Source organism: Pristis pectinata, chromosome 7, assembly GCF_009764475.1.
Source record: "Pristis pectinata isolate sPriPec2 chromosome 7, sPriPec2.1.pri, whole genome shotgun sequence".
Classification (NCBI taxonomy): domain Eukaryota; kingdom Metazoa; phylum Chordata; class Chondrichthyes; order Rhinopristiformes; family Pristidae; genus Pristis; species Pristis pectinata.
Genome location: NC_067411.1, coordinates 38,647,481 through 38,662,901, shown reverse-complemented (window position 1 = coordinate 38,662,901; position 15,421 = coordinate 38,647,481). Strand labels below are relative to the sequence as shown.

General features: G+C 41.6%; 1 protein-coding gene across 4 annotated transcripts; it reads left to right on the top strand.

Annotated features, from left to right (window-relative positions):
- Positions 1–867: 867 nt before the first annotated feature.
- Positions 868–8,415, top strand: c7h5orf63 (chromosome 7 C5orf63 homolog). Of its 4 annotated transcripts, XM_052020079.1 has the most exons (5): positions 868–1,129; positions 1,257–1,434; positions 3,241–3,367; positions 4,768–4,824; positions 6,889–8,415. In XM_052020079.1, exons 3-5 carry the CDS (start codon positions 3,251–3,253, stop codon positions 7,066–7,068), a joined length of 354 nt encoding a protein of 117 aa, XP_051876039.1. In that variant the 5' UTR covers positions 868–1,129; positions 1,257–1,434; positions 3,241–3,250; the 3' UTR covers positions 7,069–8,415. The 4 variants fall into 4 exon arrangements, with proteins under 4 accessions (XP_051876039.1, XP_051876041.1, XP_051876038.1 ...); XM_052020081.1 differs by lacking the exon at positions 1,257–1,434 and having other exon boundaries at positions 3,280–3,367; XM_052020078.1 differs by lacking the exon at positions 1,257–1,434.
- Positions 8,416–15,421: the final 7,006 nt, after the last annotated feature.

Genomic DNA, 15,421 nt, shown 5'->3' with positions numbered 1-15,421 from the left:
TCTCTATCTTCACTGTCTTGTATAATTTATATTGTATGTTGTCTGTACCTACATGCCTGTGATGCTGCTGCAAGCTGGTTTTTCATTGCACCTGTACCTCACTGTATGTGTGCACATGACAAAAAACTTGAGTTGACCACCCAGGGACATAGGTGCTCTATCCCCAACTGTAAATGCACATTACCTCTCTCACTGTCACCTTGTGACTGCAGAGTGTGCCATCTACAAAATTATTCACTTGGACTAATTGGACAACAGCTCCCAAACAAGCCATCTCGATGTCCAAACAAGAACAAGGGAGAACCTCCTCCCAATCACATGGCATCGTAACATGGAACTAGATCGCTGGTCCTTCATCGTCACTAGGTCTAAATCCTGGAACTTGCAACTCAATAGCATTGCAAGCACCTTCACCAGAAGGACTGCAGCAGTTCAAGGTATTATCATCTTATCAAGAGCAACTGGCAATGGACAGTAATTGGTCATTTTGCCAGGCACTTCCACATCTTCAAAAATAAATGAATAAACAACTTACAACTGTCTCATCTGGTTTCTGTTTTTTTTTTGCCAGTGGAAATAATTAATGCGGTTTTAAATATTAGGAAGCAAATTGATGTTAGCAGATAAATTGCAAAGATTAATTAAGTGGAAATAACGATTTGGAAACAGACTTTTATCTCCAGTACACAACCTGCATTATTTACCCTCATGAATTTTTAAATTAAACAAAACTTAAATTACCATATAAATTTTACAAACTACGTGCGTCATCTACTGAGAAGTTTCAAAACAGAGGCAACATAGTGCAGTTATATTTGCAACAACGGGGAAATGTCACATGATCGTGTCACGTGGCATGAGGCGAGTTTGTGACTACCTCAACCCATAAGCGCACATGGCAAATTAATTGTACCATTACATATTCTGCTCTTCGGTAAATAATTACAATTCTAAACAAACAAGTACCTTAAAGTTACAAGTGTGGAGCTAGTGCAGATAGCACGTCTAAAACAGACGCTAAATTGTTTAGAAATCACATGATTGGATTTGTGCCCAAGATCTGAGAAAGAGAGAGGACTCTAAGAACAATCCCACAGTGCCGGGGTTTTATTCCGACAGACTTATAAAGGTAACACAATTGTACTTAAAACTTTGCATTGATTGTATTTAACGTAAACGGTTGCATGTAGAGGGAAGAAAAGCAATGACTGCTGCTAGAGAAGATCTGATTGGTTGCGTGATTATCTGATTGACAGCCGCTGCTGGCCCGGGAGCTGGACGACTGCTGATGATTGACAGGTGGACAAGGAATGGAAGGCCTCCTGGAGTGTATTAAATTGCTGCACATTATCTGCAGAGTTGGTTAGGGAGGGGAAAATGGTTGGGGTTCGCTTAACGCCCAATACTGGCTTCTCTTCGTAGAGTTACTGAAATGTATGATGTTACCATTTGAGAGGATGTTCCTAATTTTGAATATTTGTAAATTATCTACCTTTCTCAAGAATGTAACGCTTATTTTCAACGCACGACCTTGTTAGTTCTTAAGCTATGTCATCGCAGGGTTGCAAAGATTTTTAGTGTCGAGTAGAAGAAGACCCCTTTAAATTTGCTGTGTTTGTGTGTCAACTTTTGATACATCAGTTGGAACCTTCTTTGATTCTTAACTCTATATTTAACCTTGTAGAGGTGTATACAATTATGAGGGGCATAGATAGAGTGAATGCATGCTCTTTTTCCCAGGTAATGGAGTCAAAAACTACAGGGCATAGGTTTAAGTTGGGGGATGGGGTGGAGATTTAAAAGGGACCCGAGAGGGTATCTTTTTCATGCAGAAGGTGCTGTGAAAATGGAATGAACTGCAAGAGGAAGTGGTCGAGGGTCATACAATAACAGCATTTAAAACACAATTGGACAGGTGCGTGGATAGGAAAGGTTTGGATGGATATGGGCCAAACGCGGACAAATGGAACTTGCTTAGATGGGCTTTTGGTCAGCATGGATGAGTTGGGCCAAAGGGCCTGTTTCTGTGCTTTTCTATTCTATGACTCTGATATTTAATTTACATGGTCAAATTAGGCCGTAGTTGTGTTAAATACTCTTTGAATACTTGTCACTATAATTGAATGTTGGTGAACTTGAGGGATATAGTATTGATCAGTACATCAAGGAGAACCCAAGAAGTGGAAAATACTGAAGTCATGCAATAGATCACTGACAGGAGGGCTTAATTCTGAAATGTTAACACTGTTTCTCTCTCCATAAATGCTGCCTGATTTGCTGAGTGTTCACAGCATCTTATATTTTTCTGGCATCCCCAGTTTATTAGACTTTCATGGAAATTCCCCGCTTTTCAAAATGGTACTGGGGACATTTCTGCCCATGTGGGACAAAAGACATTACCATCAATTTACCTTTCAACTACAATTCAGCAACTCCAATCTTGTAGCATTCCCTCGGTACAACAATGGAGCATCAACCTGGAATTTGTGCTGGAGGCCTTGAACTCAAACTTTGAACTTATCAACTGTGATGCCCTCTGAAGATAGTACACTTAATGCATGGCTAAGGAGCTGGTGCAGGAGAGAGGGCTTCAGGTACAGGAACATTGGGCTCTCTTCCAGGGCATGTGTGACCCATACAGGAAGGAACGGTTGTATCTGAATTGGAAGAGCACCAATATCCTCACAGGGAGGTTTGCTAATGTTACTCAGGAGGGTTTAAACTAGTAGTGGGGGGGGGGGGGGGTTGTGATGGGAACCAGAGAGTGGGGGGATTGAGGGGAAAGTTGAGGTTAGTAAAGCAAGTCTAGAAGGTCAGATGGGTAGGGCCAGGTTAATGAACACAGTGGGGCTAATGAGATGGTCACAAATCAGATTTCCCATCTCAACTTTTTTTTTGCTGAAGGATTTTTCCATAAGTGTCATTGTTTTAGACTACATGGCCAGATCTTGCAGGAACAATAAGCGTTTTAGAATTGCATACCATTTATTAGTATACACACTCTGTGGGTTGAAGTCATGCACAGATGCACCACAAGTTATGAATTTTCAGAACTCATTGGTCGATTTGCACACTTGCTTTAACTTTAGCCAATTCTCTGCAAGTCTTCCAAGAATTACTGTGTTGCAGTATCCTCTCCACTTAGAGGTTGAAATTGGATATCTCATTTGTTGAAATTCACTACATTATTAGTCTGCAAATCCATGCATAATCTAATTACATTTTAATTACTTTCAGCAGTACTGGAACAATGTATTTGCATTATTTTACAAAATTTAGTAAACCATCGAAACCTATATTGGAATGTTTCTTAAGAAGGATGTCTCTGTTCAAGAAGGATCTGCCAATCTTAACGCTGTTTACCAAGGTACGGTACAAACTGACTATCTCATATAATAGAAAAAAACAGACAATGCTGGAAATACTCAGCAGGTCAAGCTGCATCTCTGGGAAAAGAAACAGTTAGCATTCCAGGTTGAAGAACCTCATCAGAACTGGGAAGGAGACAAAAGAAGCTAGTTAAGCTGCAGGGAGGGTGAGGGGAGGGGAATGTCTCTGATGGGGTAAAATTGGGGTGACCATGGAGGTAAGCTGTAAACAAGGTTATTTGGTCAGTGAGTGAATGGGAGCAGTTAGAGAGTGAGAACATAGACAAAAAAATGTGCTGGTCCTGGAATCTGGAACAAAAAACAGAATGCTGGAAGAATTCAGAAGGTCAAGAAGCATCTGTGGAGGCAAAAGATGCAAATCAATGTTTCAGGCCAAGACCCTACAAAAGAATATAAGAATTGCTAAATGCAGACCCAAAATACAGTCATTATTTCTTCCCCTGCCTCCCTTTCTTCCTCTGGGCATATCCTCCACCCCCATTGGAAGAAAAGGAGGGCGAGGGGAACAGCAAACAAGCTGAGCCAATATCACAGATGAATGACTGATATAGACTGAGAAATCAAGTTACCTGATGTGGTACTATTCTATATTGAGTCCAGAAGGCTGCACCCTGCACCGACAGAAGATGAGGTGTTGATCCTCAAGCTTACGTTGGGCCTCATTGTGTTTCGAGTGGGACTTGAACCCACAATTTATTGCCACCGTCAAGTATTGACTTTATTTCAGAAAACAAATAAAACTGCAAATGCCGGAAAGAGAAACCAGTTACCGTTTCAGGTCGACGTCCCTTCATTCGAATTCTACTTTGTTTTGATTTTACTTTGTTCTGATCAAACACAGACAGCTTCCCTGTTAAATCCACTGGCCAGGATGATTGAAGTGAATTCCACAAATTGAACTGGCATTCCAGTTCACTAGTTCACATTTTTTTTCAAAGATCAAATAATTTCTTATGCCTTAGTGATTTTATCCATTAAGCAAAATTATGGAAGATTTAATTGAAGTAAAATAAAAAAACAATGTAATAAATGTTCATATTCTCATAGATCTGAAAGTTCTTTCTCCATAGATGCTGCCTGATTTTGAGTATTTCTAGCATTACCTTCTTCTGATTTTCTACATCTGCCATTCTTTGCTTTAAGTTGAACTAATCCTTGTAGTTATTGGCCCAAACAGTCATTATTGTGGTAATGCTCCCTTTTGTGAATTGTTTTGGAATTTTTTTCCATTAGTGGGAAGTTATATTTGTTATTAGCCCTTGTATTCAATAGTACAAACTTGTGGGTGATAATTGATTCATTTCACTGAAATTTTTAAAGTTTGCTTTGGTTAGAAATAGTTAATTACTAACAAAGTTTTAATTTTTTACTCTGTTAGGATTCTTGCACTCTTTGCGAAGAAGCCAAAGAGGTTTTGGAGCCATACCGACATAGGGTATGAAATTAAATGCAATAAATAACTCGTTTTCAAATTTAATCCAGATCCTTAATAATTTACTTGCTTAAAAGTATTCATCATCTTCAGTGGGGTCTGAATTACAGACATATGACCATAGTATTCTTACTTCACTCAGTAGGAGATTGAAGTTTTCCAGAACACACATTAAATTATTTTCTGACTCCACATCACTCCCCCAGAATAGTTTTTTCCCTTTTTGGCAAACGTCCTCTATGATTAACCCATGAGGGTTCCAAGTGCTTGGGTGTCTTCATCCTTTGAATTGTTTCTTTGTATCACCAGAATTTAGCCTCCTGGCTTCACTCTACATCCTCGTGTTCAGTTGACCAGGGCCACAGCATCACCAACTTACATTGATGTAATGAATTTTAGTGTCCCAGAGGACTTCATGCGAGAGTTCAATTGGTGCATTAAAAGAGGAGGCTAACAGATTGGTCAAAGGGAGAAGATCACTTTGCACTACAGATTTTGTTCTGATTGTGTTCTTTCTTGTAAAATGTGCACATAATTTGTTTAATTTATGTCTTTCTTGTGAATGCTGTTCATCTGATGCTCTGTGCCGGAGATACTGCTGCAAGTAAGTTTATTCATTGCACCTGTGCACCCACGTACTTGTGCATATGACAATAAACTCAACTTTGTAGCTGCAAGGAGGAGATGGGTTTGGGGATGAGGCAATGGTTGAGCAATTTGAAAATACGAGGAAATTAAAGATCAAGGCATCACCCCAAATTGGGACGCATCCCTGGTCAGTTAGTGCAGAGGAGAATGGGGTGTGGAACAAGTTAGGACACAGGCATTTGAGCTATGAACAGACTGAAGTTTACAGGGTGGGAGGTGGGAGGTGGGAGGCCATCCAGGGGGTGCAATGTGACCATCGCCCAGGATGGTTTAATCATGACTGCTTGTACTGTTTTGGATCCAGCACAGAGCGAGCTTTGTTGATTCGATATACTGAATGCTGTACTTCTCTTGACTCCGCCTTAAACCATTTAGACACTTCTCGTGAATTGCACGTGTTATCCATTTCTGCTTCCTTGAGCCAATGTTTGACTATTTTGTTGCCCCAATTCTTTATCTCAGCCAACTGATTTTTCAGACTGTCTTCTTAAATTCATTCGGCTATTTTGTTCTTTCTATACACTTTGTCCACTTGCATTGAATGGGAGACTGCAAGTCCCTGAATGATTCAGCCCAGAGGGAGACTATTCATCCCAGCTTTTTTTTGCTGGCTCTCTGTTGGAGAGATCCAGCTCCCCCAATCTCTTTTCCCTTTGCCTTTCCAGTTTCCCTTTGGTATTTTCCTCTTAACTGAAAATTTCTTGAAATAATGTGAGTCTCAACACAAGTCCCTGGGCACCCTACTTAAAGCCTCCCTCTCCACCTCTTACATTGGAAGCATCCTTGCAAATACCTCTGCATTCTCTTGCCTGTGGCTATCTCAAAATCTTCATTATTGAGATTAAATTCCAGTCAACTTTGCCAAGAGAGCAGTCACTTTAATTGTCCATCTCACTGTGCCCTCAGCTTTCTATACTGTTCCAGAGAAACGCAACAAAAGCTCAAGGAATTGGCATCTACAACTGGGTAAAATACAACCTCAAGCAGCATCTGTGGAAGCAAAGGGAATCAAACCACCCCTCTACCTCCACAGATGCTGCCTGACCTGCTGGGTTCTTCCAACAGTCTGTTTTTTGCTCCAGATTCCAGCATCTGCAGTCTCTTGGGTCTCCCCTCTATGCTGAATTCCCCTACAAGCAGAACCAGTTTTGCTTTATCCTTTAATCATCTTTAACACCAAGTAGATCACCTCTTACTTTTCTATACTCAAAGAAACACAACGTTAGCTTGTACAGCAGTCTCACAATTTAGCCCACAATTATCAATGCACAGAAACAGGCCTTTCAGCCCATGTTCATGCTCCACCGGAGCTCCTCCCATTCTTCATCTCACTCAGTTACAATATCCACCTGAGCTGATCTACTTTCCCCTGATGGTTTCAAATAAATCCATGTAATTAATTATCCTATCAATTCCTAGTTCATCCTCCAGGAGGTGGACATCACCGATCCAGAGAATTCTGTTTGGTTTGAGAGGTACAAGTACGACATTCCAGTTTTCCATTTAAACGGACAGTTTCTGATGATGCATCGAGTCAACTTGAAGATGCTGGAGAGGAGGCTGGCCAGACTAGAACAGGAGAGTAACCAAATGTCGTAAAAGTCTGAAGTGTGAATCAGACAGAAAAACAAAATCATTTTTTTCTGTCAGCATAGACTACAATTCTGCTTGTTACATTTGTAAATCAATTGAAATTATTTTGTATTTTAGACACTGCCAGTGAAACTGAATTACTTGTGAAAGTTATAAATCATTTAAAATATCATTCAAAAGGCAATAAATTGAATTTTGGTGCAGTAGGTTCATGCCGTTTACAGACTGGCTGTATACATAGAGTGATACAGTGTGGAAACAGGCCCTTCGGCCCACTGAGTCTGTGCCAACCATCAAGCACTCATTTATGCCAAGCCTACACGAATCCAATGGAATTCCCATTAACTCATGCAGATTCTACCACTCACCAATTGTACATGTGGTCTGCACATCTTTGGGATGTGGGAGGAAACTGGAGCACCCAGAGGAAACTCGCAGAGAGAATGTGCAAACTCCACACAGATAATACCTGGATCAAACCTAAGTCACTGGAGCTGCACTACTGGTGCTCCCTGCATGCATGTTGTTGTCACTGTGCTCATTTCCCGTACATTCTAGTGTTAGCAGTATCAACTTGGAATCAGCTGTGCACCACCAGGTTACACACCCTTGTGACTTGGAAATATATTGTCTTCATTGTTGCCAGGTTTAAATCCCAGAACTCCCTGCATAGCAGCACTGTGAGAGAACTTTAACAAGATGGTTCAGCTAATTAACCTCTCATGGTGGGCAGTACTTGCTGGTCTTGCCTGCAATACCCACATCCTAAGGAAAGGATAAAAAGGCAGCAGAGCAGAACACAAGCTGTTTGGGTAGATTGTGGTTAAGCTGTTGCTTGACTCTCATTTCCCACACTCTCTTCAAACTCACCTGGTTCACTGGAAGATTTATTCAAACATCAAAAAAAGTGAATTAAAAGTGTATTGTAGTATAAATACAATTAACATCCAATAATCCGGCAAATCAACCAATCCAGCATCACCAGAAGACATAGGAGCCGAAATAGGCCATTCAGCCCATCGAGTCTGCTCTGCCATTCGATCATGGCTGATTTATTTTTCCCTCTCAACCCCATTCTCCTGTCTTCTCCCCGTGACCTTTGACGGCCTCAGTAATCAACAACCTATCAACCTCCGCTTTAAATATACCCAATGCCTTGGCCTCCACAGCCGTCTGTGGCAATGAATACCACAGATTCACCACCCTCTGGCCAAAGAAATTCCTCCTCACCTCTGTTCTAAAGGGACGTCCTTCTATTCTGAGGCTGTGCCCTATGGTCCTAAACTCTCCTACTGGAAACATCCTTTCCATGTTCACTATATCTAGGCCTTTCAATATTCGGTAGGTTTCCATGAGATTCCACCCCCCCCCCCCCCCCCCCCCCCCCCCCCCCCCCCCCCTCATCCTTTTAAACTCCAGCAAGTACAGGCCCAGAACCATCAAACACTCCTCATACGTTAACCTTTTCATCTCCTCTGGACTCTCACCAATGCTAGCTCATACTCCAAATGTGGTCTAACCAACACCTTATACACCCTCAGCATTACATCCTTGCTTTTATATTCTAGTCCTCTCGAAATGAATGCTAACATTGCATTTACCTTCCTTACTACCGACTCAACCTGCAAGTTAATCTTAAGGGAATCCTGCACTAGGACTCCTGAGTCCCTTTGCACCTGATTTCTGAATTCTCTCCCCCATTTAGAAAATAGCACGGTAGCGTAGTGGTTAGCACGACACTATTACAGCGCCAGCGATCAGGGTTCAATTCCCGTCGTTGTCGATAAGGAGTTTGTACGTTCTCCCGTGTCTGCGTGGGTTTCCTCCGGGAGCTCCGGTTTCCTCCCACATTCCAAAGATGTACAGGTAGGTTAATTTGGGTTTAAAAAATGGGCGGCGCGGACTCGTTGGGCCGGAAGGGCCTGTTACCATGCTGTAAATAAAATTTAAAAATTAAAAAAAATTTATTCCTTCTACCAAAGTGCATGACCATATATGTCCCCATGGTATATTCCATCTGCCACTTCTTTGCCCATTCTCCCAACCTGTACAAGTCCTGCAGACTCCCTGCTTCCTCAACAGTACCTGCCCCCTCCATCTATCTTTGTATCATCCACAAATTTGGCCACAAAGCTATCAATTCCGTCATCCAGATCATGAACATATAACATGAAAAGTAGCGGACCCAACACTGACCCGAGGAACACCACTAGCCACCGGCAGCCAACTAGAAAATGCCCCCTTTATTCCCACTCTTTGCCTTCTGCCAGTCAGCCAATCTTCTATCCCTGCTCGTACCTTTCCTGTAATATCATGGGCTCCTATCTTGTTTAGCAGCCTCATGTGCAGCACCTTGTCAAAGGCCTTCTGAAAATCCAAGTAAACAACATCCACCGACTCTCCTTTATCTATCCTGCCTGTTAATTCATCAAAGAATTCCAACAGATCTGTCAGGCAAGATCTCCCCTTAAGGAAACCAGACTGACTTCAGCCTATTTTATCATGAGCTTCAAGTACCCCAAAACCTCATCCTTAATAATGGACTCTAAAATCTTACCAACCACTGAAGTCAGGCTAACCAGCCTATAATTTCCCGTCTTTTGTCCCCCTCCTTAAAGAGTGCAGTGGCACTTGCGATTTTCCAGTCCTCTGGAACCATTCCTGACTCTAGTGATTCTTGAAAGATCACTACTAATGCCTCCACAATCTCTTCAACTACATCTTTCGGAAACCTGGAGTGTAGTCCATCCAGTCCAGGTGACTTATCCACCTTCAGACCTTTCAGCTTCCCAAGCACCTTCTCCTTAGTAATAGTGATTACACTCACTTCTCCCCCCTGACCCTGTCGAAGTCCTGGCACGTTGCTGGTGTTTTCCACAGTGAAGACTGAGGACTCAAAAGAGTCCCGTCGGTGCTGGATTACTGGAGTTGTACTGTACACTCATGAGAGAATAAGGTTTAGAAAATAAAATATGCAGATAAAGGCAATAACTAAGCTGCGTTAAACACAATTTTTATTGTTCCGAGCTAATAGGTATTGGGAAGCTGATAGTAAGGGCATTGAATGAACAGTTTGATGAAAGCTAGGAACTTTGATTGGTTGAGTGCCAAGCCCAGGTACAGTAGGCCGAATGATCTGCAGAATTCTAGAGGGGTGGTTCTGGGAGCAGGGTGAGACAGGCTGAAAGTGTGATGGACAATGAATGATCTCTTGGGCATTGACTCCAAACTGTTCAAGCACTGTAGCTGAGTGAAGGGAAAGAGAATCAAAGGAATTAATATACTTTGTACAGTAAGAGTATGCAGAGTTTTTGATAAATAAGGAGCACCCATCTCTCCCTTGATGGCTGGTTTACCAGAAGATGCAGGTTCAGAAATACTGATGATCCTCGGGTTACAAACACCCGATTTACGGACATCCCTACGTACGAACAAGCTCCCATTATATTGTTAAATTAAAAGGTTTGACGTACATACACAGGTTTGTTCGTACAAATGGCAGAACTAGTTTCCTCTCCAATTTTAGTAATTATTCTTTCTTATCAGTCTTTTTATACCATTCATTACAATATTGTGGAGGTATGGTTGCTTTGTCTGATTTTTGTGTATTTTCAGACTTACGGATAAAATTAACTTCTGGACGTCTGTAAAAATGGAACCCATTCAATACCTGGCTGCGGCCTGTATTGAACATTCAACCCTGTTGCCATTATCAAGTCCTATTTCTCCTCTCTACTCCTATCCTCTATCATCACTTTGCTCGCTGAACTTCATCGATTCCCTGGTTTGGAAAAACCTTGGTCTTAAAACTTTCAAATCACTCTGTGGTGTTCTCCATTCATCCATCTGTAATCTTCTCCAACATTACAATCCTCCTAGGTTTCTGCCCCTTCCTCATTCCCGATGTCCATCACACCATCCCTTTAGTGTTAAGCTCCTTAGCCCTGGAATTCCTTCCCTATTTCCTTCTTTACAACACTTTGAAGCCTCCTTCTTTGACTGTTTTTGATCACCTGTCCTAACATCTCCTTATTTGGGACACTTGTCAAGTTTTGCGATGTGAAGCACCTTGGAACATTTAACTGTGTTGCATCCAAATACTTGTTGACTTTACAATGCTACCACATTTACAGTCTCTCCTCTATCAAGAACAAGCCCAGTTTTGAAGGGGGGTGCTACCATGGAGTTTTACAGTGCAGAAACAGGCCCTTTGGCCCAACTCGTCGATGCCGACTAAGTTGCCTACTTGTGCTAGTTGACCATTTGCCTGCATTTGGCTCATATCCCTCTAAATGAAATAAAATGGAATAAGTCTGCACAAGGCACTTGGTTTTAATGTGATTTTTATACAGTAATTACACTCAGCAAATCCAGATGCCTGCAGGTGGGGCTATTTCTGCTCAGAAGGCCTGCAGTACCAGTAGCTGTCTGCCTGTGGTGCTGTTGAGCATCACAACTGCAACTTTAAGCCAATTATTGCCATAATACAATACTGTAAATATAGGACAACAACAACTTCTATTTATAGTAACATAGTAATAGAAGTATAAAAGATTTCAGTCCATTGTGTCTCTACCAGTCAAAAAAGAGCCACGCTGCCTAATGTCACCTTCCAGTACCAGGTCCATGATCCTACACATCACAGCTCTGCATACAAGCACCTTTTAAATGTGATAAGGATCCTTCCTATTCACACTGTCCAGCCCTCATAATGTTATATACCTTATTTAAGTTTCCTCTCAGCCTTCTCTCTGTCAAAGCTAACAGGGCAAACCTATCCCATCTTATATCTAAAATTTTCCAGTCTAAGCAAGATCCTTGTAAATCTCCTCTGCACCTTTTCCAGTGTAATCATGTCTTTCCTGTATGTGACCCCCAGAATTGTATGCAGTGCTTAAACTGTAGTCTAATTAAGGTTGTATACAATTCTAGCATTATCTCCCTGCACTTATATTCTATGCCTCAACTTATAAAGGAAAGCATCCCATAAGCCTTATTGACCTGTTCTGCTGTCCCTAAGGATCCGTGGACATACACTCCAAACTCCCTCAGTTCCTCCGCACCTCTCGATCTCCTTCTGTTTATTTTGTATTTCCTTTACTAGTTGCACTACCTTGTACTTCTATTAGGCACCCTACTGCTCAACCAAGCAGACCCTTGATATCTAACTGGAGTTTAAAGTTTTCCCCCTCTCTGTTAATTACACAGCCAATTTTTCTATCATCTGCAAGCTCCTTTTTGTGCCTCCTACATTTAGGTCGAAATTCTTAACATATTCCTTAAAGAACAAGTACTGAGCACTGTGGAATCCTACTGGTAACAGTTTCCCAATCACAAAAATGTCCTGTCACTGAGCCAATTTTGGATCCAGTTTGCTTTTCTCCCTTGGATCCCATGGACTTCTACATTTTTGGTCAGCTTGCCATTTGGGAGCTTGCCTGAAACCATGTGGAATTCATCAACTGCACCATCCTCGTCAATCCACCTTGTTACCTCCTGAAAAAATTCCATCGTTAGCCAGACATGACCTTTTCCAGGCACCTCCCAGACATACAAGGAGATCAAAAGTCTCCATAGTCTCTTCCTTCTCATATCTCCCTCTCCCCCCCTCCAGCCCTACTACCTTCTGATACCAGTGACTGGAATGGAAGTGAATACACTGATAGTTGTGCAGGCATTTACTGTTCATGGCAAAACACAAATTTATCTCCCCTCCAATCTAAGTGGTACGTGATCACCCTATTCCACACACTGCTCGTCCTGAAAACAATCTTAATTCTTTGCACTATTTACTACATCCAGTAAAACCCGATTATCTATCACTCCCAGGAATTTGGCAGTACCAAATTGGCATATTTCATGGACTATTATATGTTATTTCAATTAATACTCCAACACACTTTTAATCCGCCTTTTTTTTAAAAAGGAGTTACACAGTAATATAACACATTTTCCAGTGAATTTCAAGGGAATGTGGAAAAGTGCCCTGGTAAGTTTCCACGGGGTGCAGGAACCAGGGTCCCAATGTGTTAAAGGGAGTATGGGAACCAGGTTCCCGCGTGCTAAAAGGAACAGGGGGATTGGGACCCTGGTGTGTTAAAGAGAATCGGGGCCCTGGTGTATTGGAGGGAGCATGGAAATCAGCGTCTGGTGAACCAGATGCCAAACCATCAGGACTTCTTAATGATCAGATTGTGAATTATCTCAGTTGACTGTAACATGTCATGTTAAGGTTACAGGTTAAGGAATTACCATTCTTTTGCATTTGGCACTACCCAAGTTACAACGGTAACCTTTGTTTATGTGGTGATTGCAATGTAGCAAGTTGCCTCATGGTCCTGATGAAATCTGATGCCAAGTCACTCAAATAGATATTAGGGCAGATGACTAAAAGCTTGGTCAATGAAGTAGATTTTAAAGCAGTCTTAGAGGACGAAAGAGAGGTATTGACAGATATTTAGGGAGGTAATTTCAATGTTTTGTATCTGATGAAAGAGGAATTTAGGAATGATCAATAAATTGATTTTACTCAGGCTATGAAAATTATTTAGTATTTTTTTAATCCATATTCTTCCAATTGGCTGAAGGCACAATACTTTACAGAGATGAAATCTGTTGGCCTGTTTAGATTGTTGACTAAAATTGTATTTACTTACACGAATAAGATACTCTGCCTTATAATTTACCTTACCTTTCTAAAACAAAGTCAATGGAAACCTGTATGAAAATATCTGATTATGACAGCAAGGAATAATCTACTATAACACCATCAGCTGAGGACCATGCAGGGTTTTTAAATAGACATGGAGCACAACATCATGTCTTTGTATAGAAATTAAAGATTGCTTTTCTTATTAAATAGGTTGAATAGAACAGGTACAGAGAAACTAAATCAATGATTAGGCAAACTATAACGAGTAACCAAAAGATTGGGAAAGAAGCTGTGTTGGAATCTGGAAAAGTCTGCCCCCAAGTGTTGATCAGTTGAAATTATCAAGACTAAACTAGATCTTTGTTATCAAGGGAACTCGCACTGAATTTTGCTCTTCCTGCTAGCTGATCTACACTGGGTCCCTGTTAAGTAAAACCTTAATATTAAAATTTTAATCCTGGTTTTCAAAACCTTCCACGGTTGCAGTCCTCCCTGTCTCTGTAGCCTCTTGTAGCCCTACAACCCTCTAAGACATCTAAGCACCTGACTTCAAGATCATCCCCAAATTTAGTTGCTTCACCATTAATCTAAGTCTTCAACTACCACAGATCTAAGTTCTGGAATTCCCTTCCTAAACCCCTTTGTCTCTCTTAAAGATGTTCATTAAAATTGATCACTTTCAAAATTGATTCACCAGACAGACCTTGACGTTTGTGAGGATGGTGTACGACAGGCTTATATGCTAGGGCATGTCGACATGAAGAAAGAGGATGTGCTGGAACTTCTGAAAAACATTAGGATAGATAAGTCACTGGGGCCAGACAGGATATATCCAAGGTTATTACAGGAAGCGAGGGAAGAGATTGCTGCGCCTTTGGCGATGATCTTTTTGTCCTCACTGGCCACAGGAGTAGTGCCAGATGATTGGGGGGTGGCAAATGTTGTTCCTTTAAGAAAGGGAGTAGGGACAACCCTGGGAATTACAGACCAGTGAGTCTTACTTCAGTGGTGGACAAATTACTGGAGAAGATTCTTAGAGACAGGATTTATGGGCATTTGGAGAAGCATGGGCTGATTAGGTACAGTCAGCATGGCTTTGTGAGGGGCAGGTCATGCCTCATGAGCCTGATTGAATTCTTTGAGGATGTGACAAAGCACATTGATGAAGGTAGAGCAGTGGATGTGGTGTACATGGATTTTATTAAGGCATTTGATAAGGTTCCTCATGGAAGGCTTATTCAGAAAGTCAGGAGGCATGGGATCCAGGGAAACTTGGCTGTGTGGATTCAGAATTGGCTTGCCCATAGAAGACAGAGGGTGGTGGTAGATGGAATGTATTCTGCCTGGAGGTTGGTGGCCAGTGGTGTTCCGCAGGGATCTGCTCTTTGTGATTTTTATAAATGACTTGGATGAGGATGTGGAAGGGTGGGTTAGTAAATTTACTGATGATACAAAGGTTGGTGGTGTTGTGGATAGTGTAGAAGGTTGCTGTAGATCACAACAGGATATTGATAGAATGCAGACCTGGGCTGAGAAGTGGCACATGGATTTCAACCCAGATAAGTGTGAAGTGATACACTTTGGGAGATTGAATTTGAAAGCAGAATACAAGGTTAATGGCAGGAATCTTAGCAGCATGGAGGAACAGAGGGATCCTAGGGGTCTACGTCCATAGATCCCTCTAGATTGCCACGCAGGTCGATAGGG

What these genes read in the sequence shown, in the direction of transcription:
- c7h5orf63 (XM_052020078.1), top strand. Translation starts at nt 3,251, where the DNA reads ATGTATTTGCATTATTTTACAAAATTTAGTAAACCATCGAAACCTATA. An exon ending in TCTTAACGCTGTTTACCAAG is followed by an intron (nt 3,368 to 4,767) that starts GTACGGTACAAA and finishes TTACTCTGTTAG; the next exon opens with GATTCTTGCACTCTTTGCGA. An exon ending in TGGAGCCATACCGACATAGG is followed by an intron (nt 4,825 to 6,888) that starts GTATGAAATTAA and finishes ATCAATTCCTAG; the next exon opens with TTCATCCTCCAGGAGGTGGA.